Below are 26,614 nucleotides of genomic sequence, written 5' to 3'. Positions count from 1 at the left end.
AAGGAAGTTAATAGGCTTACATATATTTAAACTCTCTGCAAACGGACAGAGAATCATGCAGGGTTATGCAGCATTTGCTTGCGGGTAAGCCATTGGGACTGTATAGTTCACAAATTTTCACTGGATAAGAAGGATCAGAATGGCCTTTCCAACCGGCCAACCAGCAGAAAGTGTATTGGAACAAATTCATCGGTCACACTTTAGAATAGTTACTGTAATACGGAAAGCACGATCAATCATCAAATGATTATTATCGATACAAATATTATTTTTTTCAACGCAGATGACTTTGGAGAAGTATCACGCTACGTGCTTACTCGCCATATGATGCTGATAAAATTCGTGATGAGTAAACTAACCAAGTATTTCGGTAAGTTTTGGATCTTGTACGGAATAGTTACTGACAATGGCAATTCACGTTTATGAATTTTTCGTGACTGGATTCCAATAACTTTTAATAAGTCCAGAACACATGCAATCAACGGTCAAGCGGAGAACGCCATGAAAACATGTAAAGAGGGAAGGATAGGGAAGTCGTGTGAAGTTCTTGTTATGATATCGATCAAGTCACTGCACTGAAGGAATCTCTCCAGCAAAAATGATTTTGGGGCGTCAAATTCTAAAAACCATAGATCTTCCAAAACATCAAAAATTCAAGCAATCTTGAAGACCGCTTCGGAAAAGCGAAGAACAAGCTTAGGGTGCGTTGTCGGAACACCAAGTGGTGTGGGATTTTACTCGATGGTTGGGATTTGAGTATGGTTCTAGCAACACTGCCTACGGGTAAAATATTTGTTTTAAGGGCTGTTCATAAATTACGCAACGCTGTGCGGGAGGAAGGGGTCAGCCCAAGTGTCATGCCCAACAAACAATTTAAGATGAACAAGCTGGTTTTTTAGCTGAAGAGGCAAATTTGTAATAAAATAAGCCCTTATTCAGTATCCAATGTTAGTTGGGCGAACTATCCATACAAAAAGTGTATCGAGGGGTAGGGTGGGAGCTTAAAATCGCCAAATTTAGCGTTACATAATTTGTGAACAAACCCTTATATATTATCCACATTATTGGTAAAGTCTATGTTATTAGTATAAACCTTTCGCCAACATTAAAAATTCACTTTCGACAGTTATCCTACATTTTCAACGTCGTAAATACCCATCCTTGAAAAGTCCTCGTGTAAAACAAAAAAATCAATCCGAAATTCCGCTTATCGCTGAGTCTGCAGCACGACCGCCGCATCATCGTAGTCCACTTCCGTTTCTTCAAGTTTGGCAGCACCACTGCAGATTCGACACTTGCAGCAGACAATGCAGGGTGCCGCCAGCAGCAACAGCGGCGAAGCCACCAGCAAAAGTATACCAAACCCGGCAAAAATGCCGATCACCTGCGCCCGGTGCCACACAACTGACGCCCGCGAGTGACCGAGTTTGTTCTTGCAGGGACCCTTGTCGTAGTGCCGCAGCAAGAAGTCGTCCTAAAATTTCGAAAGCAAACGGTCAATCACGCGATCGTATCTAGTAGAGATCAAGCACTCACGTCTAAACTAGCCAAACAGTACCAGCAGAAGACGTGCTTGCACCGTTTGCACATCATCTGCGCACAGCCTTCGTCCTTCTCGATGGGCACGGCGCACATCGGACAGCACTTGATGAGATCATTGTCGAAGGGGATACCGAGGGCGTCCGTTTCGCCGTCGGCCGCCAGCCGACGAGTATTCTCCTCGCAGGACATCGTCGGGTGCCACTGGAACAAAATAAAAAAGCCGGTTAATAATAATAATAGCTCTGATAATGGTAATCATCTTCACTTACGGTCTTCTTGCAACCGGAGCAGAAGTCCTCCCGACAGGTTGGACAGTGCACCGCACAGGGCGACGGTAAACCCGACGAAGACGCCGGCAGCTGCACTATTCTATCGGAAGACGCGTTGCTGTTCGTTTGGTGGTTGGTGGACTGCAGTGGCTGGCCATTCTGGCCGACCTGGCAAATCGTTTCGCAGCCCGCCCGCGGGCACCAGGTGCGGAACTTGTCCAGTTCTACTTCTGCAAAAGGGAAGATAATAAGAAAGACATTAGTTCCGAGTAATAACTTCTAGTTTTCGAATACACGATTTGCTTCACAAATCTGCTAATTCAAGTAGATAAGAACCTAATAACAAGAATAGTTTTGATCGATTAGTAATTTGGGTTAGTTAACTTAACTGTTTGTCGAAAAACTCATTTCAGATGCTGAATTTCCAAATGTGTCGTATGGTGAAATTAAAGAGGAAAGTTCTGTTCTGTTCAACAGTTTGTTATTTGATTTCCATTAGTCACCTAATTAACGCGCTACTTGCATTAACTTATACTGAATTATTGAAATATGGTTATTGTTTACGTTTTGTACATTAATTTTTTGCAACGTTGTTCGAAAGCAGTTTTACACCCAACCGGCGGCTGTTAGATTTGTGGAGGAATCGTAGTAGGTCGTGCCGCGATGGACGTGTTTTATTATCGCTGTCACGTATTTTTGCGGATTTTGTGGCTTTTAAGTATTTGCAAATTAGATTATCTTCAAGTGCTTAGTTCAAGCAACAATCAATATGAAACTGGCGATTTTTTCGTGGTTCCAGTTTCGTAAGCTTTGAACGATCTTCGGTACCCAGAAATTAAAGCGTCGCTCCATTACGTAATCTATTGATGCCCCTTTAGAACAAACCTTAGAACTGCTGCCATAGCAACATTTTCGAAAGTTATTTTTCCTGCAAACAACAACAAACGTGAATATTGTTCTTGGATTCCTGGTGGTCGTTCGAATCCAACCTATACTACCTTGTAAATTTTAAATTACCGTTCCACCAGAATGGGTCACAGGGCATCTGTTTTTTCCCAGCCACGTTCGATGCTTTTAATTCGTTTATTACATCACAAAGTGGGACAATCGTGACATTCTGAAGATTACCCAGCTATCTTTAATGGTACAATCCGCTCTGGCCTGATAGTTGCAAATAATTTTCTTTCCTAGCCCCGTGCAAATCAGTCAAAGCTGACCGTTTACACGTCCCCAGAACATGGCATACCCCTGCGGCCAACCACCACGCCTGTTTCTCCAACGCAGCCTTCCCAGGAATAGCAGCGGTCGCAGCGGATTTGATCTATACATCGGACGGTGTACAACAAGTCTTGCCCAATCCATATCGTGTCATCTGCTTTTCCCTATCAAAATATGATTATAATTGAAATGGATTATTAAAACACATATTTCGTTTACTTACTTACTACAGCCTCTAACATTCTAAACCTTTTACAAAAGAAAATACAATCGATAGAAATAAAAACATACAAAAGACTTTAAATAGCTTGAGATAGATTCTATAGTTCACATTTCATAAATGTTAGGCTGACCATACGTACCGTATTTAACGGGACAGTCCCGTTTTTTAGACATTTTTGTGCTGTCCCGTCGTAATCTAAAAAATCTGCAATTTGTCCCGTTTTTTCATTGATTCTACATTGATCATAGGGGGAATGACGGCTTTGGCAGGTTTTGTTCTATTATTGGCAGGGAGGTTTTTTATGACTGACTAGGCTCAAATTTGGCCTAAACGTTCTTTGCATATCAGAGAATATTGTGGCCAAATTTCATAAAATTTGGTCGACAAAAACCCCCCAATAATAGAACAAAACCTGCCAAAGCCGTCTTTCCCCCTACATAGAAAGTGTTTTTTTTTTGCGTGTTTATTTATTAGAGATATTTACAGTCGTCGGCTTGCTCATCTCTCAACAAAGAAAGTGGTCGAAACCCATAAACAAAGTTTAAGATGTTATGTTATTATTTTTGTTTTAAAAAGAATGTTATCTAATGTCGTTTTGTATTTGACTTTTCTTAAGGTTTGTAACAGTTAATGACAACAGCTGCTTCTCCGGGAGATACAGTCAATGATGTTGCCTGCTTATTTTGAAGGCATTAAAATTTGGCTAATTTCATCAGTGGATTGAACGGAATTAATAACGGAACTGAATTAATTAGCAAGTATTTCCAGAAAATCAGGTCTCAACGTCAATAAAATGAAGCGTAGGGACAGACATCCTAATTTTCAGATTAAGTTCATTTTCGATTATTCTTTTGAAATCCTTCGAAGTAGGTAATTCATTTTTTTTTCAAATCTTTCTTTGTTCAATCATTTGATTCTTTTCGAAACATTAAGAATCATTCAAAATCCTTCTGAATAATTCTGAATGTTTTTAAATCATCCACTGTAAAAAACGACGACATGAAAACATAATTTATAAATTAACAGTTACTGAACAAAGTTGAGTTTAAAGCAGTTTCAAAACGATGGAAGATTTGGTTGGATTAAAGGCTAGATTTGAGGTCCCTACGTACTTTAAGGCTAGTTCACACATCATGAGCTTGTCTGCATATTTCACTCCCATGTGTGTGGACTAGATTTATTGGATTCCGTTATGAAAAATTAGAAATTCGACCCGATTCAAAATACATTCCGCTAGATGTCTCCGAGAGTCCGAGCTGTAAACCAGCCTATAAATTGGCCAGGATTTTATAACTTTTCGCGACGAAATTGCATGAGTCTCGCTTTCTTGGGAGCACATGGGAACAAAATTAATGGACGAAATTCCCGAGGTGTGAGGTAACTTTTAGCGTCATGTAAATCAATTTCGATCAAAAAGGACTGTGAATTGATAAGATTTGTCATTTATTCTCATGCTCTAACCATTTACATGGAAATAGTTAAAATAACATTTAAATAATGTTTTTTCTCTGTTGAGTTTCTTGTTATTCTTATCCGCAGTTTTTTCCCACTTACCTATATTCATGACAAAGGGATTTGGCACGGGAAATTAATAGTCCCACCCTATAGCTCTTCTCGCATTTGTCTTTTGACATTTTTCTTAGCCTTCATTTAACATTTTTTAACTATTTTTTTCTTAGCTTTCTAATGCCAAAACCGGCCTTAGGCAGTTAATTCCAATTGTTTAGAATTGGACAAGTTTTTGATATTGGTCAATAATAAAATCCTAAGAGTAGATTGAAATAAAATTTCAAAATTTCCTACTTTTTTAAATATCGAAAGAAGTAATTTTCTATTCCTTCGTGGTTTATCCGCGTCCCTTTGAAGAGTGAAATATTTGTAGTTCAGTTTTTTCCCAAAACTAACTTAAAACAATAGAAGGTGAATGATTCACTTTTAAATATTTCTAATTTCTTACACGGAGGATGAAAATTTTGCCCATTAATTTTGAAATTTCCACAGCTCTTGAATTTGAATCACAAGGTTTTTGGACATGTCCCGTTTTGGATGCGCGTTCGTCCCGTTTTTTAACCGAAATGATCTGGTCAGCCTAATAAATGTTCAACACATTTATTTCTTCTATCGTTGCTTTCAAGTCCCCACAACATGCCCCCTCGGGTCGTGTCCTACCTTCATAGTAAAAATCACGAACCAGATAAATCTTTCTAAGTGTCTAAATAGTGTCGCCGTGACCAGTTAATATTCTGTCATCCGCTTCGTCCCATAAAACATGGGTCTCAAAGAGTCAGGCTCGCAGCAGGTCTTACCAGCAAGACCAGCCGGCAGTGTTGTGGCATTGTGACGCGCTGTAGAAAAGTCTTACACCAACTTGTGTAGTTGATTATCAGTCATTCACGAATGCCAACCCACGTGTAGCAGTTAAACGAAAAAAAAAAGGTTGGGAGAATATCTACGATTTTATTAGAGATTTTCACCGACCGTAACACCAATCTCGCATAAGGTTCCATGGCTTGAACGCACAATAAGTGCACAGATTGGAGGATGCATTTCCGTGGAAAGATGGTGGGACTGAAGTATTACTATAGCTGTTGGGTACCATAGTTTGCGGTTTGCGGGCAATTTCTCTAGAATGAGAAATTATTATTCTTGGTGAATATATGAGACAGGTTGAACTCCATGAAGATACCACATTTTTCGGACCATGGACGTTACGCTTTTGAGATTGGAGATCAAATATAAGACCTTTGTAATTAATATGTTTCTTGGAGGTTCTATAGTTGTTTGATGCTCAGCGGTGATCTGAAAAATAATCTATTATATTATCTATTATTGATAAATGGAGAATTACCAACGAATTACTGTATTTCATGAACATACGCTAACCACAGAAAAACAATCAATAAACAGCCAAGATGATAACCATGGCTACAGTGAAAAATTAGAACAATTCAAATTTATTTTGTAGCGTTGCTTTGTTTTACTGGGTACCGAAGTCTTAGTACATTGGAACCATAAAGTGAGTACTAATTGGCTCTGACCCCAACATCTTGATAATTATATCTATGGTTCAAGTGTTATACGTTTTCAAGTGCAACAGATGCTCTTCATAAAACCGTAAAAGGATGCATTCTGCTATTCGTCGAGAAGTGGTCCTGGTGTTTTTAAGCCTTCATCTTCCGGAATCAGCAGGAGAGTCTGAATTTATTTTGCTAAGTTTTATGAATTCGTTTTTGAGAAATTGGAAAATTCTGCAATCAAGAAGCTGTACCAAAGTGAGGAATGGATACATGTGCTGCTGCAGTATTTGATGGTGTCCAAGTTTCTCCCATCGCCAAGGCTGCATCAAACACAAAATTGGAAAAGAGAAAATCTCGAAGAAGTCTAGAATGCGTCCAATTTATAAAAATGGCACATCCTTCCAATCTGACGAATACTGGATCGAAGATTTCGTCAACGTAATTAAATGGTGGTCCCGTTTATTATTCTGGAACGATCCAACTGCTATGATGCTGGGAAACACAAACATGGTGAGCAAGTTCCGATTTGTCCTTCAATATTACACAGCAACCTACTCTGTCTCTTTAAGAATTTACTTTTTTTCTCTTCTGTTCAATGCAATGTTCAAAAACTATGTACTAATGAAAGCTCCCTCCATGTTCTCAAACTTGTATACTATAATATTAATGTTGTCGGGAAATTCAATTGGCTAGTACATATAACGTTCTACACCTGTTAATATTTTAATATTATAGATAATTATCTGTATATGGTTTCCTCGGGATGGATATTAACAGTCATTATCCAGCCTTAAAGAAATTTTAACCTAATTATATGCCTATTTAAAAAATCAAAAACGATTAGACTTCCGTCAACTTTTTCTATCGGATGTTCGACTTTCTATTGGTAGTTTTCTAAATATTTTTTCCTTAACAAGCCCACTCACCTTCTAGACGAACGTAACAATTTCTAACGCAATATTGTGCACCGACAAGCCCCGAGGCGGAACGGTATGTGGAACCGTATGAAGGAGCTTAAGGCCAAACCAGAAAACCAAACCAAACTTGAAAATTCGAGTCGTGACAATGGTTCTTATGGTGGTATAACAGAGAGTGGGAAGTAGGATTACAACAAAATCTTAAGGCTCCTTACGCTTTAGTATTCTTGTTCTATTAAAAATTCGACTCCTTGACCCGTTTGACTCATTGTCGCCTTCGAAAACAATTTTATTGTATTCAGTCAAGTCACAGTACATTTAATTTTATCGTTATTCGGAATAATTTGTCTAAATAAATATGTATCGACATTTGCATTAGTTGGTCAATTCGATTACTGACTGAACACACTTCAGTGGTGACGGGTGATCGTAGCTCATCAGGTTGTTTAATCAATAATTCACCGATAATTTATTGTTTTGTAGGAAGATATTTATCACTGCTGCTTTAAAAACTGTGTTAGAAGCAATTTTAGTTACATGGTGAGTCCGTTCCATACTTAAATATATATATATATATAAACTAATTTCACTAAATACGGTCTGAGTTCAACGATGTATATTTATGATGTATCATGGATGTAAATCTTGATCCCGGAAGTATAAATATATTGCATATATCCATTTGATATCTGAATGTATTTATGCGGGGCTTACTGTTAGTGATAGTGACCTCGGAGTGGACATGAAATGCCAGGCACTCTGAAATGGGTCACTGGAGCTGCAGTAGAGCTAGCACTTTCTAACTCCCGGATTAAATCTGACTGTTTTAATAGACAGCTTTCTTCCATAACATCACTGCCAGACAGTGGGGGTTAGTTTGTACACACACACACACACACACACACACACACACACACACACACACACACACACACACACACACACACACACACACACACACACACACACACACACACACACACACACACACACACACACACACACACACACACACACACACACACACACACAACCGGCGGCTGTTAGATTTGTTGTATACGAACTGAGCATATGCGAAATTGTTAGATTGTAAAATGTAAGCTCTCAAACAAATATTGTAAGAAAAGCCAACAAAATTGTTAGATTCTTATACAATACTTGTATAAGAATCTAGCAATTTCGCATATGCCCAGTTCTTATACAGGATTTGATAGATTCTTATACTTACAGAATTGTTAGAAAACCTAACAACCGCTGGTTGGGTGAGACTGTCTAGTGTCTGTGCTTGAAAACCGTTGCAATCGTATAACGACAATTAACTTTAACTCAAAAATGAATTCGAAACATAACCAAATATCATTTTCTCAAAATCACGTTGGCAACTAAACCTCCTGAATATGGTTTGCTCTTAATTACCAAACATTTTTAATTTGGTTAAACCCCAGCGACCTTTTAAGAGGTTGACTCGATCGTCAACTGAAAATATTTAATGATATTCCGACGTTTTCCAATTATGGAAACCATATTTTGTTCAACTTGCCCTCTTTCTCCTTGTTAGTCACGCCATCTTTATATTCTCAAGACACTCGAATGAAATATAAACGGACCGTTTTGCGTTGCGATCCTTTTCACGTTGCAAATAATTTTCCAGAAATTTTAGGCCACGAGCCAAGATACATGTGCCTGCACAGCACATTATTCACGACAGAAAGGCCACTGTGTCATTGCGGTGGTAACACCCGAAGGGAAACTGTGATGCCTGTCAAGGTTAACACTTGAGATTCGGTCTGCTAGTTGGACCTGCTCCAGTGATTGAACTGCATTTCAGTTATGTCACCTACCCGTTTGTGATTGTTCCTTGAAACGACGCAATCACCAATTATTTACGAACCATTCCATAGTAATAGGTTCGCTTTGAACCGCCATTACTGCACAGACCACATAACATGCCCACTGATATTACCATCGTCGTCGTCGTCGTCACGTCATTATCGTCATCGTGAACGGTTCTTTTCGTAATTGGAAGTCTCGACATGGTACAGGATGTCTCGAAGGGCACGCGCAGGTGGAGTAAATGCAGATCTTTGCGGATGGCATCGGTTTTTCATTGGTGCATCCTGTTCTGTGCCGTGTGGAGATGGGGTGCCATTACGATAGCGACTACACCGATGACGACCGGGAAGGATGTGACAGAAATAATCGTGGGTCTCTTTTGTGACGGTTTGGATATTCAGTGCGACAGAGGAGCGGGTTTAATTGAATTTTTATGCAACAGTTCCTCTTTTGAAACGATAACCTCCACCCATGATGCATTGAAGCCGATAATGGTGCAGTTACGATCGTTTGGATCGAAAGCCGTCAAAAGGGTGTATAATTAAATTTTCTTGAAGGGATGGCTGGCTGATGGTGCGGAATATAATGTTCAAACAATGGAGTGCAATTAAAAACCGTTTAACTAAATATGAATGAATTGTGGGTCTGAATGCAGCATTACAGTTTTGTTGGGGTAGATTTTTTTTGTGAAGGCCATCGACTTTTTTTGATTCAATTCTATATGGCTGGAAAGGTACTGCATGGGGATGGGAGTAAGACACTATCATGCTGAAGGATTCATAACAGCGACTTTAAATCAGAGCAAATCAAAGCATTTTTTTATTCTAATTTAGTTATTGTTATTGTTATTGACATCATGTGGGGTGAATATTCTAAGCCTCATATATTTGGCAGAATGATGATTCTTTGGAAACTGAAACCTCAGTTTCCAAGTGTTCTTTTAACGAAATGAGATGCACTTTTGAGCCATTTTGAGTAGGTATGAAGTCGTGTACTAGTTGTATCATGCCTACATTAAGCTCCGGTAATAATGTAGTAGAACTAACCTTTTTTGCGCACATAGCTCAGAGAATCATATTCTTTTATACATAGAGTAGAAACAAAATGGAAATATTTGCTGATGGAAAATAAATTTCCCAAAAAATCTGATTTTATTGGTAATATTCACAAGAATTGTCTTTATTCTCAGTTCATCTACTGTATTGAAGGTATTTCAGGGTAAACTACATACTGCATAGTCATAAGACAAGTTAGTGCTTTCTCAATTAATTCCACCACTTGACTGTAATATTACAGATATTTCGACCTCAACAGTTAGACCGCCTTCAGTGTCTCAAAATAAAACGCTGCTTAATGGCTTGGGTCTTCATGCTGTAAATGCTGTTGATACTGTGATGATAAATTACCGAAACCGTCGGATGCAGAAGTTAACTTGTTTTTGTTGCGTTACAAGACTGCTACAGCCGGAAAACTACACGTTCCATTGTGTTTAAGATAAGAAACATTTCAGTGCAAAGTTTGTCCAGTTTCCGTCGACCTAACTGTACAATTTGAACCAGTACGCCAAACTCACTTCAGTTTTCCGGAACCGAAATTACTTGATAATTGGTCATACGATTTATTAACACCGTATGTCCACGATTTATTTCGCTCGGTTCCGCATGATAAATCTGCTTCTTTTAACTTGTCAAGTTTTTTTTCGGCTAACTTGGAGACGTTTCTCAAATGCTCTACTGGCTCTTTCGAATTTCACTTCAGCCTTTGGTGAGGTCAATTTCAAATTATTTACTGAACTGTATCATCTATTAACTTCCTAATTTGGAGACAATTGTCCATCTTCATCATCGATCTTTCAATAATTCCGAAATTCAATGTCCGATCGGGCCAATTTTTAACACCAAAGAATGGAATCGAATTCTCCATCGAATGCAACTTGTTGCGAGGTAATCGGACAATACTAAATTCCAAAAACTGAAGACACATACACACATTAACTCACATACATACACACATAGTGATTATTATTTACTAAATATGTCTGAAACTCGACTTAAGCATATTTACAACAGGTGATAGATTTAGTTCGAAAAATGTATTGGAGGGTAACTCCTTCCTTCGATGGGGTTTGATCCCACGAAACCAGTACGCTAGACAAAGCACCTGTCTAAGCTACGAAGGACTTCCGTCGTCCTCCGCAGCTCAGAAGGCTACTGATGAGATCAGAACTAACTCTCTCACATGTATTTTTGTACAAATGTCAACCAAGTAGGATGAGTATTTACTGTTTTCTGGCTCTCCGGGCAGAAGCAATGAAAAGAATAACAAAACATTATATGGACTTGATTGATATAAGAGATAAAAGATCAGGCAACAATATCAAAAATTTGCACCGAAATATCATTTGAATATCAAGATATGCTATGGATAAGAACAAACTAATGGCACATGATATTGATCACTTCTTACAAATAGCATAACTTGATCTCCTCATGATATTTTAGTGCAAAATATTGATATTGTCGTCTGACCTTTTATCTCTTTTATCTCTTATGATTGATCATGTCCATATCTCATTTTGCTATCTAATCAACATGTGATATTATTGAGCTATTTTCGTCTACTCGGGTCCTGGGCTGAACTAGAGGTGCGATTTTTGTATGTGGTCGGGTTGGGATCTGACGACCAACTGGCACAGCCTCACACAACCCCACTTCATCGCGCATCGTTGCTGATGAAGCAAGTGTGTAGGAGCCAGACAATACTAAATACTTATCCTACTTGGTTGGCATTTGTTTAAAAATACATGTTAGAGAGTTAGTTCTGAAAAATAGAAAAATAGAAGAAGAAGAAGAAGAAGAAGAAGAAGAAGAAGAAGAAGAAGAAGAAGAAGAAGAAGAAGAAGAAGAAGAAGAAGAAGAAGAAGAAGAAGAAGAAGAAGAAGAAGAAGTCTATCCACAAACTGACGACGAATTACGTTGGTATTGGACTTAACTATTCAAAGTTTATATATTAAACAGACTAGTAAAAAACTGCACAAGTTAAAGATAATTACTTGAAGGCACCACGAGACGAGCCAGCCTTGGGCTGGATATATACTTAAAGTCTTCCAGCATATTAGGTTTTATCGCGAGCAACTAGCAATATTTTGTTTGAATTCATAGTATGCTTAAAAATTTCAGAATAAAAGACAACAAAATTCGCACTTTTCTATATTATTCATTGTCTTATTTGTATTTTGAAGTATATACATTTTTCAATCTCTGTTTTGATGTTTTTTCCAATTTCGTTTATTTGGTAGGCTCAGGCGTGTATAACACTTTACGGAGCCATTGTTCTTTGTGATATATACAATCAATATCATTTTATTACACGGTTAGTAAGAGGGGGGTAGAAGCCAGCGTACTCGTGGTGACTCGAGGTTAGTTTACAATGTTTAAGGATGGACGGGGCTTAGGATTTGGGATCAGGAAATTTCAGCTTCTCATCCGGGCATTTGGCGTCAGTGACGATGTGGCGTGTCGTCGTGCTCGAGGAATGGTTCAACTGGGAGCATCTTCCGGATGGCAAGAGCTATGGAGCTCTACGGAACAAAAAGGCAGAGACAGAACAAAAAAAAACTTTAAAGAAAGAAAGAAAAAAAACAAAATGTTAGATTTTGATATCAGAAGCACAAAGAAAACTATAAATGGCCTGCATATAGACAACATCACGATCTCCCAAAACACCGCGAACTTCCCTGAAGGGTTGTTTACCTCGGGCCACAAGGGTATCCAATAATTGCTCTCTGGAGGCGTCATTTTCCGAGCAGGACCAAACTACGTGATCGATGTCATCATAACCGGCTCCGCACCTACATAAGTTGCTATCGACAAGGTTTATTCTGTACAGATGTGCGTTTAGTGAATAGTGATTAGACATAAGTCTCGACATCACGCGAATGAAGCCTCGACTTAAGTCCTCACCTCTGAACCACGCTCGCCCAGAAACTTTTGGAACTATGGAAAATAGCCACCGTCCAAGTTCGTTGTGTGTCCAATTTCTTTGCCAACTTTGAAGAGTACTCTGACGGACTAATGGGAAAAACTCGTTGCTCGAGTATTGTCTATCATAAACTTCACCTTCCTGTGCGCCCACCTTTGCCAGCGAGTCTGCCTTCTCATTGCCGTAGATTGAGCAGTGAGATGGGACCCAAACAAAGGTAATCTTGAATGATCTTTCGACCAAAACACGCATCTGCTCTCTTATGTTTGTAAGAAAGTAAGATGCGTGCTTAACAGGTTTCATCGACCGGAGTGCCTCGATAGAACTAAGACTATCCGAGAAGATGAAATAATGGTCTACGGGCTGATTGGAAATTATCCCCAAAGCGAAGTTAATTGCTGCCAGCTCAGCAACATAAACCGAACACGGTTCCTGAAGTTTTCGGAAGGTGGTTGAAGTTACATTGAAAACACCGAAGCCAGTGGATCCGTTAATGCGAGAACCATCAGTGAAATATCTGTTGTTGCAATTGACATGTTCATATTTTTCTGAAAAAAGGGAGGGAATAGATATTTGTCGAAGATGATCTGGTATTCCTTGAATAGCGTATTTCATGGACAGATCGTATTCAATTGAGGAACTGTCGTTGGTGAAGTGAACTCGAGGTGGATTATAACACGGAAGACAAAGATCTGATGATATGTAGTTGAGATAGACTCTAAGGAATCTTGAACGACAAGTCAGTTCAAGCATTTTATCGAAGTTATCTAAGACAAGTGTGTTACTTGTTCCACATTTGACGAGTATTCTAAGTGAGAGCTCCCAGTAACGGTGCTTTAAAGGAGTGACTCCAGCAAGCACCTCCAGGCTCATGTTATGCGTTGAATGCATGCAGCCAAGGGCAATACGCAAACAACGATACTGAATTCGTTCCAATTTGATCAGGTGGCAATCAGCTGCTGAGAGGAAGCAGAAAGAGCCATACTCTAAAACAGAGAGAATAGTCGTTCTATAGAGTTTGATGAGGTCTTCCGGGTGAGCACCCCACCAGGTTCCGGAGATAGAACGTAGAAAATGGATCCTTTTCCGGCATTTTTGTATCAAATACTCAAAATGGAGTTCCAAGTACATTTAGAATCAAACACGACCCCAAGGTATTTAGAAGATAAAGATTGGTTGATGTCATCATTCAACAGTTTTAGTTTCAGTTGAGCTGGGTACCGCTTCCTAGTAAACACAACCAAGTGAGTTTTTTGCGGTGAAAACTCGATCCCTAGATGTCTGGCCCAAACAGTCAGATTATCTAGGGTACTTTGCAATGGTCCTTGCAAGACAGCTGCACATGGACCTCTTAGAGAGACCACGGCATCATCTGCAAGTTGTCTGAGCGTGCATTGTCCTTCCAAACAATTGTCAATATCTTTGACATAGAAATTATAAAGCAAGGGACTTAAACATGAACCTTGGGGAAGGCCCATGTAGCTAGTTCTGGAAGTTGTCAGAGTGCCGAGTGTGAAGTTCATTTGTTTTTCTGACAACAAATTGTACAAGAAATTGTTCAAAATAACGGGTAATCCACTACTGTGCAGATTGTCTGACAGTACTTCTATGGAAACTGAATCAAAAGCGCCCTTAATATCCAAGAATACTGAAGCCAATTGCTCCTTGTGCGCAAAGGCCAGTTGTATATCTGAAGAAAGCAACGCTAGACAATCGTTTGTTCCTTTCCCTTTTCGAAATCCAAACTGAGTATTTGAAAGCAATGCATTTTCTTCGACCCAATGGTCGACTCTTGAAAGGATCATTTTCTCCAATAATTTTCTCATGCATGATAGCATGGCAATCGGTCGGTATGAATTGTGATTAGACGCTGGTTTCCCAGGCTTTTGAATAGCTATAACTTTGACCTGTCGCCATTCAGGTGGCACAATGTTGTACTCCATGAAGCAGTTGTACAGGTCAAGTAATCGTCTTTTTGCGATATCTGGGAGGTTTTTAAGAAGATTGAATTTGATGTTATCGCATCCCGGAGCAGAGTTATTCGATGAAAGAAGAGACATAGAAAGTTCCAGCATTGTGAATGGTCCACCCAAAGAACCGGGATCAGTGACTGATTCTCGAAATAGCAGTTCTGCTGGTACGGAATCTGGGCAGACCTTTTTGCGAAGTTGAATATCCATCGATTGGAGTATTCTTCACTCTCATTGGTGGAAATGCGGTTCCGCATGTTGCGAGCCGTTTTCCAAAGTGTTGTCATTGAGGTTTCTCGTGATAGTCCCTCGACAAAACGTCGCCAGTAGCTACGTTTTTTGCCTTGAGAAGATTTTTGAGCTTTCTTTCGAGCCTCAAATTCTCTTAAAACAACTCAGACCTTCATGTTTACGGAAAGCCTTGAAATCATCAGATTTCTCAGAATACAACTTAGTACATTCATCATCCCATCCAGGTGTGTGGTCTTCTGATGACAGATGTATTTGGAACGCGTCGTTTCTGAGCTTCTAGTGCGCTTTTTTGAATCAACTCAATAAGGAATCGATATTCATCCAAAGGTGGAAGAGTATCAGTTGAGTCAATAAAAAAATTTTACCGCCGATGCAAATTTTTGCCAGTCAGTTCTTCGTGAGGAACGAAAGGAACATTAACTGGCTCAGATTGATGACAGCCACTTTTAATTGTGGTGACTATCGGCATATGGTCACTACCATGGGGATCTTGAATTACCTTCCACGTGCAATCTAATGATAGTGAATTTGAACATAAAGACAGATCAATACGGCTTTGTTGACCATTTGGTCCTATTCGAGTTACTTCACCAGTGTTCAAAATATTCAAATTGAAATCGTCACACAAATCATAGAAAATAGGCGCTCTATAATCGTCATACGTTTCGCCCCATCCAATACCATGTGCGTTCAAATCACCCAATATCAATACTGGAGATGATAGGAGGGAGACTGCGCTCCAAAAATGTCGACGATTAATAGAGGCATTTGGAGGAATGTACACTGAAGCTATGCAAAGATCTTTATTCTTCACATTTACTTGGCATGCGACGATTTCTAAGCCGGGAACAGTCGGAATGGGAATTCTGTAGAAGGAGTAGCATTTTTTGATCCCCAAAAGAACGCCACCATAATGATCATCCCGATCTTGGCGAATAATATTAAAATCGTGGAAGTTGATTTCATCTTCAGAAGAAAGCCATGTTTCACAGAGTGCAAATACATCGCAATCGGAGTTGCGAATTAAAAACTTGAACACGTCCAATTTATGTTTCAGACTATGACAGTTCCACTGCAGCACAGTGATTGTATCTTGGGTATTGGCCGTATTATCCATCGAAAGATACAATTCCTGCAAGAAGGGGCCATGAAACAGTCAATTGCTTCAGATAACTTTCCACTGTTGGTATAAAAAGGTCAATGATAGGCCTCAATGAATTCGGAATATTGAATAAATTCAAAAAACGGTCCAGAAGGTCCTTAAAGGAGATCAATCCTCGCTTGGACGGAATACTTTTACTAGAAGTGCGAATTACTTTTTTTCTTTCATTGATTCTCCTAGCCGGATGTTTCTTCGAAACATCGGATTTTAACAATGGCGGAATGCCTTACTGCAACTAGGATCAAAAGAAGCAGTAGGGACAGGTTGCTTCAGGATTTTAAATAAACCCCATTACCATCAGATTTTGCCAAGCTTTTATGGATGGTTTTTGTTCTCTTGCGGCGCGATCCCGGGGAAGACGGTTGCTTCCTCTTTTCGGGCACGTGTACCTCCGCAGGATCATCCATATCGGCTGCGTCAGAGTCCAATTCATCAATGGATATGGAATCATAATAATCACTTACACGAACGGTGGCTGAAATAGCAGTCGATGCAGTGGCTGTGGCGGATGTGTCTTGCGACTTAACCATTTCCGCATACGACTGCTTGGAGCGCTGTACCAACGAGCGCTTCACTTTTTGGGTGCGCTTTTTGTACACCGGGCATTCCTGCAAACCATGGGGAGGATTCAAACCACAATAAGCACATTTTGTTGCCTGTTGCTGGCAGGACTCCTCCCGATGCCTTCCAGAACATTTGCCACAACGTGGTTTGTTGTCACAAAACTCGGCAGTGTGACCAAGTTGTTTGCAATTGGTACAATTAAATACCCTTGGCACAAAAAGTCGCACCGGAAATAGCATGTTTTCAATATCAACATATTTTGGGAGCATCGAACCGGCGAACGTCACCCGAAGCGAACCTGACTTGGAATATACCTTCTTTCCATCTACCGTGGCTGCTGAATGCAATTCCTTGCAGTCCAGAATATCCACGGTAGACTCCATTGCATTCTTTAGGCGGCCTTTTCCGCAAGTACATCCTTGCAAGTCAGGCTCGCTGCGTTGATCACACCTTCAATTTCGACCTCCCGCGAGGGACATAAACCATATATTCAACATTGTACGCCCTGTCGCCAGCAATTTCATTCGCCACCTGGTATGTAGGTGCGGTGATGCGTAGTTTGTTCCTGTTGATCTGGCTAAAATCAAGCTTCGGAAAACGACGCGTCAAATCTCGTTTAATGCCGAGAAAATCTAGGCTTTTTACTTTCTGCCGAAAGTAAACAACCCAAGGCCCAGGCGAAGCCGCATGGTACAATCGAGTGCGCCCTCCATTTTTAGCAGGCACATTGCCTTCTCCAGTCTCCTCCTCCATTCTCACCCCGCAAGGTGGAAGGATAATTTTGCTTATACTAACTTAGAACTAATAGCAAATTAGAAAAAAAAAACTTAAAAAAAACTAATTCGATTAATTCTAAGCAGTCCCACTCTGTATCAAACAGAAGGGAGAACAATAAAAAGTTTTGCCACTTATCTGCCCCTGCTGCTGTAGGTAGCAGCAGTAACAATAGCCTGCTTCACTGGCGTCGCCAGAAGCAGCTACTTCACTCGCCGACAGTGATCGCCTTGGATCCGTAGGTAGGAGCGCACCACACAATAGCCTTTTCACTACCGAACACAATCCGCGATGAGACACAGCACACACGTCTGGCTCGTTCGAACTATCGGCACGGAATGACTGTTTTGATGTTGACTCGACTGTTTCCATTTATGAAAATTTATTTTGTATTTTATGATCTAAATGTGTCTTTTCTCTTGAATTACAAAATGATTTCAAAAACTGTGTCAAAAAGGGATTCTTTAATTTAGCATCTTGTCCTGCTGACCTCAGATTACGAGTAGTGAATAGTGAGAAATGAGAAGTAGGAAGTGAGAAGTGAAAGTGAAAAAGAAAAGTGAACTGAGAACAGAGAACTTCTTCCTTCGTCCTTCTTTCGTCTTTCTTCCTACTCCCTTCTTTCTCCTCCCTTCTTCCTTCTCCCTTATTCTTTCTTCCTTCTTCTTTCTTCCTCCTTCCTTATTCCTTCTTTTTCTTCCTTCTTCATTCTTTATTGTTTCTTCCTTCCTTCTTCCTTCTTCTTTCTTCATTCTCCCTTCTTCATTCTTCCTTCTTCCTCTTTTTTCTTTCTTCTTCCTTTTTTTTCTTCCTTTTTCCTTCTTCCTTTGTTTTTCCATCTTCTTTCTACCTTCTTACTTCTTTCTTTCTTCTTTCTTCCTTTTTCCTTCTTCTTCATCCATTCTCGCTTACTCCTTTATCTCCATCTATTCTCCCTTCTTTCTTCTTTCTTTCTTTTCCTTTCTTCCTTTGTTTTTCCGTCTTTCTTCCCTCTATTATCTTCTTCTTTATCTTCCTTCATCCTTCATTCAACCTCTTTCCTTCTTCCTTCTTTCCTACTTTTTCCTGCTTCTTTTGTTTTTTCTTCTTCTTTCTTCCTTCTTTCTATCTTCTTTATTCTTTCTTCCTTCTTTTTTACCCATTCTTCCTTCTTCCTTCGTCCGTCTTCCTTTTTTCCTTATTCCTTCTTCCTTCTTCCTTCCTCCTTCTCCCTTCTTCATTCTTCTTTCATCCGTCTTTCTTCGTCTTTCTTCCTTCTTGCTTCTTCCTTTTTCCTTCTTTCTTACTTCTTCCTTCATTCTTCATTCTTCCTTCGTCCTTCTTCCTCCCTCCTTTTCCTTCTTCTCTTTTCAATTTTCATTTACTTTTCTTCTTCCTTGATTCTTCCTTCTTTCTTCTTCCTAGCTATCTCACTTTCCACTTTTTGATTCCTAGTACGAGGCTCTTTTCAAGAGGCTCGGAAGCATCCTTTCGAGAGGTTCGGAGGCCTCCTTTTAAGAGGCTCAGAAGACTCCTTTCAAGAGGCTCGGAAACTTCCTTTCAAGAGGCTTTGAAAGCCTTTTTTCAAGAGGCTTGGAAGCCTTTTTTCAAGAGGTTTGATAGCCTCTTTTCAAGAGGTTTGATAGCCTCTTTTCAAGAAGCTTGGGAGCTTCATTTTAAGAGGCTTGGGAGCTTCATGCCAATAAGCTTGGAAACTTCCTTTCAAGAGGCTTGGAAGCCTTCTTTCTAGAAGTTCAGAAGCTTCCTTTCTAGAGGCTAGAAAGGCTCCTTTCAAGACGCTCGGAAGCCTCCTTTTAAAAGGCTCGGAAGCCTCTTTTCAAGAGGCTCGGAAGCTCCGAGGCTCGGAAGCCTCCTTTCAAGAGGCTCGGAAGCCTCCTTTCAAGAGGCTCGGAAGCCTCCTTTCAAGAGGCTCGGAAGCCTCCTTTCAAGAGGCTCGGAAGCCTCCTTTCAAGAGGCTCGGAAGCCTCCTTTCAAGAAGCTCAAGCCTCCTTTCCAAGTGGCTCAGAGCCCCCCTTTTAAGAGGCTCAGAAGCCTCCTTTCAAGAGGCTCAGGCCTCCTTTCAAGAGGCTCAGAAGCCTCCTTTCAAGAGGCTCAGGCCTCCTTTCAAGAGGCTCAGAAGCCTCCTTTCAAGAGGCTCAGAAGCCTCCTTTCAAGAGGGCTCAGAGCCTCCTTTCAAGAGGCTCAGAAGCCTCCTTTCAAGAGGCTCAGAGCCTCCTTTCAAGAGGCTCAGAAGCCTCCTTTCAAGAGGCTCAGAAGCCTCCTTTCAAGAGGCTCAGAAGCCTCCTTTCAAGAGGCTCAGAGCCTCCTTTCAAGAGGCTCCAAGCCTCCTTTCAAGAGGCTCAGAAGCCTCCTTTCAAGAGGCTCAGGAAGCCTCCTTTCAAGAGGCTCCAGAAGCCTCCTTTCAAGAGCTCAGGCCTCCTTTCAAGAGGCTCAGAAGCCTCCCTTTCAAGAGGCTCAGAAGCCTCCTTTCAAGAGCTCAGAGCCTCCTTTCAAGAGGCTCAGAAGCCTCCTTTCAAGAGGCTCAGGCCTCCTTTCAAGGCTCAGGAAGCCTCCTTTCAAGAGGCTCAGAAGCCTCCTTTCAAGAGGCTCAGAAGCCTCCTTTCAAGAGCTCAAGCCTCCTTTCAAGAGGCTCAGAGCCTCCTTTCAAGAGGCTCAGAAGCCTCCTTTCAAGAGGCTCAGGCCTCCTTTCAAGAGGCTCAGAAGCCTCCTTTCAAGAGGCTCAGAAGCCTCCTTTCAAGAGGCTCCAAGCCTCCTTTCAAGAGGCTCAGAAGCCTCCTTTCAAGAGGCTCAGAAACCTCCTTTAAAGAGGCTCAGAAGCCTCCTTTCAATAGGCTCAGAAGCCTCCTTTCAATAGGCTCAGAAGCCTCCTTTCAACAGGCTCAGAAGCCTCCTTTCAAGAGGCTCAGAAACCTCCTTTCAAGAAGCTCAGAAGCCTGCTTTCAAGAGGCTCAGAGCCTCCTTTCAAGAGGGTCAGAAGCCTTCTTTCAAGAGGGTCGGAAGCCTCCTTTCAAAGAGGCTCAGAGCCTCCTTTCAAGAGGCTCAGGCCTCCTTTCAAGAGGCTCAGAGCCTCCTTTCAAGAGGCTTGGAACCCTTTTCAAGAGGCTCAGAGCCTCCTTTCAAGAGGCTCAGAAGCCTCCTTTCAAGAGGCCTCAAGCCTCCTTTCAAGAGGCTCAGAGCCTCCTTTCAAGAGGCTCAGCCCTCCTTTCAAGAGGCTCAGAAGCCTCCTTTCAAGAGGCTCAGAAGCCTCCTTTCAAGAGGCTCAGGAAGCCTCCCTTTCAAGAGCTCAGAAGCCTCCTTTCAAGAGGCTCAGAAGCCTCCTTTCAAGAGGCCTCAGGCCTCCTTTCAAGAGGCTCAAGCCTCCTTTCAAGAGGCTCAGAAGCCTCCTTTCAAGAGGCTCAAGCCTCCTTTCAAGAGGCTCAGAAGCCTCCTTTCAAGAGGCTCAGAAGCCTCCTTTCAAGAGGCTCAGAAGCCTCCTTTCAAGAGGCTCAGAAGCCTCCTTTCAAGAGCTCAGGAAGCCTCCTTTCAAGAGGCTCAGAAGCCTCCTTTCAAGAGGCTCAGAAGCCTCCTTTCAAGAGGCTCAGAGCCTCCTTTCAAGAGGCTCAGGCCTCCTTTCAAGAGGCTCAGGAAGCCTCCTTTCAAGAGGCTCAGAGCCTCCTTTCAAGAGGCTCAAGCCTCCTTTCAAGAGGCTTGGAAGCCTCCTTTCAAGAGGCTCAGGCCTCCTTTCAAGAGGCTCAGAAGCCTCCTTTAAAGAGGCTCAGAAGCCTCCTTTCAAGAGGCTCAGGCCTCCTTTCAAGAGGCTCAGAAGCCTCCTTTCAAGAGGCTCAGAAGCCTCCTTTCAAGAGGCTCAGAAGCCTCCTTTCAAGAGGCTCCAGAAGCCTCCTTTCAAGAGGCTCAGAAGCCTCCTTTCAAGAGGCTCAGAAGCCTCCTTTCAAGAGGCTCAAGCCTCCTTTCAAGAAGCTCAGAAGCCTCCTTTCAAGAGGCTCAGAAGCCTCCTTTCAAGAGGCTCAGAAGCCTCCTTTCAAGAGGCTCAGAAGCCTCCTTTCAAGAGGCTCGGAAGCCTCCTTTCAAGAGGCTCGGAAGCCTCCTTTCAAGAGGCTCGGAAGCCTCCTTTCAAGAGGCTCGGAAGCCTCCTTTCAAGAGGCTCAGAAGCCTTCTTTCAAGAGGCTCGGAAGCCTCCTTTCAAGAGGCTTGGAAGCTTTTTTTTAAGAGGCTTGGAACCCTTTTTTCAAGAGGCTTGGAAGCCTTCTTTCTAGAAGCTCAGAAGCCTCCTTTCATGAGGCTCGGAAGTCTCCTTTCAAAAAGCTCTACTACCGTTGGTGGCAGCTCAAGGAATTTCGGAACTCCACCATCATTTCATTCCTTTATTTCTTTATTCATTTCTTAATTTCCATGCCGTTCAAAGCCATTTTCCGTCGTAATATCATTCCAAAAGAAACAACAAAATTCCCAGCCTCTTGAAAGGAAGCTTCCGAGCCTCTTGAAAGGAGGCTTCCGAGCCTCATAACTGGAAGAACGTCGCCCAAGACCGACTATTTTGTGGAGCTCTACAATACGCCAGGTATAGGTGTCTCCCTCCCATAATCTCAACATGGTTCGCTAACATCGTTTCCCAATTTTGACACCAACCGACCAATTCTTGTGTAGCAGAAATACGAAAACAGTCGCTCTCCGAGTGAGTCACGCGTTCTGTGATCCTTTTTCTTTTGTTTGACTGGATCTGAATATTGTCATCGCTGAACTGACGTTCTGATCAGTTTATTGCGATAATCCTCCGATCCGAAAAGTTCTGTCCTGTATTTTCGTCCTGCTATTACTTTCCAATCAAATTTAAATGTTTTTTTAAGTGTTGTAATGTTGCTTTGTTAAACATTGTATTTTTTGCTTGGGAAAGGTCGCTGCTTTCAATTCTCTCTGGCACTGGCGATATCATGACAAGTGAAGAACTGAAGTCGATGCAATATTTACGGAAATAAAGATTTAAAAAAATTGTATCTAAAGAACCGTCAACTGTCAAATGGATATTGTGGTAAAATTGTTCACAGATTGGCAGAGTCCATTCTTATTAAACAGGATTTCGACGTTTTAGTTTCAAGTTACTCACCTCAAGATCAATTACCTTTCCGAACGTTTCTCAATGTCACGTTCAAATCTCCTGTTTAACTTATGATAAATCTTGTGTCGGGGGTTCAATTACATACATTTTTCTCCGGCTCACTAACGACTAGGCTACAACAGTCTAACACGTTGATATTGTCTATATGTGGATGTCTCTCCAAACTGCAACGTCTCAGCTGTCAATTCATATTATTATTTACAAGTTTAAAAATCTAACAAGTTCTTAAAAATGTTTATTAAGTTGCAGCTTTTTTTCACGGGACATTAACTGTGTGGGGTTTGAGTAAGTTACCATCAGCGTCAGATTATATATTAACACCGCAGCGCGTCGATCAGTACGCAGCAAGCCATGACTCGGCCTCTCCTGGTCAGACCTCCGTGGCGTGCACACGCACCCACGGAGAGCTGCTGTAATAACAATTCGCTCCGGCCATTTGGGGCCACACATTTTGGCGATCCTTCCAGGTTATTTGTTGGATCCTGACGCTGATTATAAAAGGTGAGTTGAATTCAATTGTTAATGTGCTAATGGGTTTGTATTGCTACAAAGCGCGTCTGGAAGACCGCTGGAAAATGGATTGTGATTTGGAAAATCACAAAGCGCGTCTGGAAGACCGCTGGAAAATGGATTGTGGTTTGGAAAATCACAAAGCGCGTCTGGAAGACCGCTGGAAAATGGACTGTGGTATGGAGAATCACAAAGCGTGCCTGGAAGAGCTGGAAAATGGTTTGTGGTTTAGAAAATCACAAAACGTGTCTGAAAGACCGCTGGAAAATGGATTGTGGTTTGGAAAATCACAAAGCGTGGGAGACCGCTGGAAAATGGTTTGTGGTTTGCAATACCACAAGGCGTGTCTGGGAGACTGCCGAGAAGAGGGTTGACAATCTAGAAAATCACAAGGCGGGTCATGGAAGCACTGATTTTGGTTAAAATAAATTTAGTTTGTAATGTATAACTTGGCTACTTTGGTGTACATGAGACTACCAATTAAGCTAGTTCTATCGAAATCTGAGAGATATGGAGATCTATCGTATGATACAAAGTTGTTTTGAAGGCTTAACATATTATCTTGAAGTTTATTTTGGAATTTACTGACTTAGTAGTCGTAGCGGGATTACCCGTTGGATGAGATATCCAACATTCGCGAAGCTCAAAAACTTTGCCAACATTCACAAAGTCATAAGTTTGGAGTTATTGGCTAATAGTATTGGTTAACATAAGTCTAAAATTTAGGTATATACTGCGAAATTTTAGATAAATATCATATCCTAGGCCAGATGTTCCCAAACTACTTGTACATGCGACCCACCTAGCAGAATCGCATATTGCTTGCGACTCTCCCACATTGGCTTTTAGAATTTGAATAAAAATGAGGTCGCGAATATTACTTTGAATGGATTGGAAATGATTTTGAATTCGAACGGATTAAGATAGGATTTGGATTAGATTTTGGTTGGATTTGGATTTGATTGGAATGGATTTGAATTGGATATGGATTGGATTAGGAATGGATTTGAAACGGATTTGGATTAGATTTGGTTGGATTTGGATTGGATTTGGACTGGATTTGGATTGGATTTGATTTGGATTTGGATTAGAATAGCATTTTATTAGATTTGGATTTGGAACGGATTTAGATAGTATTTGGATTAGATTTTGATTGGATTGGATTTGGAATGGATGTTGAACGGATTTGGATTAAATGTGGAATGGATTTGGATTGGATTGGATTTGGATTGGATTTAGATTGGATTAGGATTGGATGTTGATTGGAATTGGATTGAATGTGGCTTGGATTTTTATTGGAATTGGATTGAATTTAGATTGGATTTGAATTGTTTTGATTTCATTGTATGTATTTGACAAAATCTCAAAATTTATTGTTTCCCATTCACTACATAGATCCAAATCTAATGGCAGTGATAGATTTTTGGGACGAAATAGGGGCAAAAGTATGAATCAAGATTCGTCTTTCGCAACCCATCATTGATCAGCCCATGACCTCCCTGGGAGTCGCGGCCCATAGTTTGGGAACACATGTTCTAAGCATTGTTGTTAGCAAGTTCAACATCGATATGTTGAAGGTTAGCTTGCTGGTATTACTATATGTGAAGCTGATAGTTAGATTTGATGGACGGTATAAGATACTTAGATTATTGCTACAATATAAAATATTTCTTGTTAGATCAATATTATAACACTAGGATTGGAACCTAGTTTAACATTTAAATGATACAACCTATTGACTTGCATTTCGTTGTTCTGCGACTGAAAACCACGATGATCAGACAAGTTTATTTTGGAGTTCAGTTTTCAAAGGAAAGTATCGGTTTCTCAAAAGCAATATGTTCATCTTCGTCTCGCGTAAATAACTTTAAAAAAAATCAAAACGTTCTATGATAGAGGATTTTTTTTACCTTTTTTAATGAGAGAAGAAGGGAAATGTGGGGTTTGAGTAAGTTACCATCAGCGTGAGATTATATATTAACACCGCAGCGCGTCGATCAGTACGCAGCAAGCCATGACTCGGCCTCTCCTGGTCAGACCTCCGTGGCGTGCACACGCACCCACGGAGAGCTGCTGTAATAACAATTCGCTCCGGCCATTTGGGGCCACACAAACTGGAAATGCAAGAAATTTTCCAACGCGGGACAAATGTCTAAAACCTGGGACGATTCATCATTTTATGACAAAAATCACATAAAACAGGATAAGAATGGAAATACGAGCTGAATCTCAGAATCGATCGTGGCCATTGTTGTAAAATGTCTTTGCCATTTATTTGTATAAGTTTCCGAGAACATTTCCAGAGGCTAACGAAAAATAAATGTATTTAAATGTATCAATAAGTTTGAACTCTGAAGTGAATTGGGCTGCAAAACAAAGTTTTGGACAAATTATACAAATGACAGACATATGACATTTTGCAGCACTGGTCACGGAAGTACAGTAACAACAGTACAGAAAAACTCTAGCACTAGACAAGAATTGGATACACACAGATACACAGAGAGAAGGCAGTGATGACCTTTGCGCTGTTATGAAATGATTCTGGTTTTCCTATATTGGGGCATATTCGAACCCACACTCAATAGCACGTGTCCCTAGACTGTTGCCATTTGGTTCGCCCCCACATCATTGTGAATTGCGCCAACACTAAACCATGTTTTGTTTGAGTTCTTTGTTCCCTTTCTGATTCCAATTAGGTGATTGAACGCACGCACACCCAAAACTACTTGACAAATGAAATTTCAACTGACAGGAGATAATTTTTAACCAAACAGCATTAATAGGAGCAACACAATTATCGCCATCAATCATCATTTGGAATGGGTGCCTCACCTCTATTCAGTCGATAGCGGTGGTGTTTCTCCACCAGCGAGGGCGATGCCAGCGTAATGATCTCGCCGATCGTGATGATCCCCTGGGCGGGACACATCGCATCCGGACAGGACACCTCGTAAGCACCTTCGGAGATCTCGAACTCGACGTACGCCGTCATGCACTGGAAATGGAAGAAAAGAGGGAAAGATGAAGATTTAGTAATCGATTATTGACTGACACAAATGTGATGAAATTAATGAATATTGAACTGATTTCTGGGATTTAGTGAACATTATAAAATTTAAGTATAAATATCTTAGATGGATGCCTTAAGCTTAGCTACACCTAACAAGCGGTTGTTAGATTTTCCAACAATTATGTATAAGAATCTACCAAAACCTGTATAAGAATTGGGCATATGCGAAATTGCTAGATTCTTATACAAATATTGT

General features: G+C 40.8%; 1 protein-coding gene across 8 annotated transcripts in view; it reads right to left on the bottom strand.

Moving 5' to 3' along the window:
* Positions 1–1,061: 1,061 nt before the first annotated feature.
* LOC134210268 (uncharacterized) overlaps positions 1,062–26,614 on the bottom strand; it is a 332,517-nt gene continuing 306,964 nt past the window's right edge. For all 8 annotated transcript variants that reach the window (XM_062686313.1, XM_062686314.1, XM_062686309.1 and 5 more), the window contains 4 exons: positions 26,181–26,343; positions 1,812–2,041; positions 1,537–1,743; positions 1,062–1,474 (listed from right to left, as the gene is read on the bottom strand). In XM_062686313.1, coding sequence (XP_062542297.1) covers positions 1,208–1,474; positions 1,537–1,743; positions 1,812–2,041; positions 26,181–26,343 — 867 coding nt within the window. In that variant the 3' untranslated portion in view covers positions 1,062–1,207. The remainder of the gene's footprint in view (positions 1,475–1,536; positions 1,744–1,811; positions 2,042–26,180; positions 26,344–26,614) is intronic.

Source organism: Armigeres subalbatus, chromosome 2, assembly GCF_024139115.2.
Source record: "Armigeres subalbatus isolate Guangzhou_Male chromosome 2, GZ_Asu_2, whole genome shotgun sequence".
Taxonomy (NCBI): Eukaryota; Metazoa; Arthropoda; class Insecta; order Diptera; family Culicidae; genus Armigeres; species Armigeres subalbatus.
The sequence above is the reverse complement of the archived record's forward strand: the minus strand, read 5'-3'. Positions and strand labels throughout refer to the sequence as shown.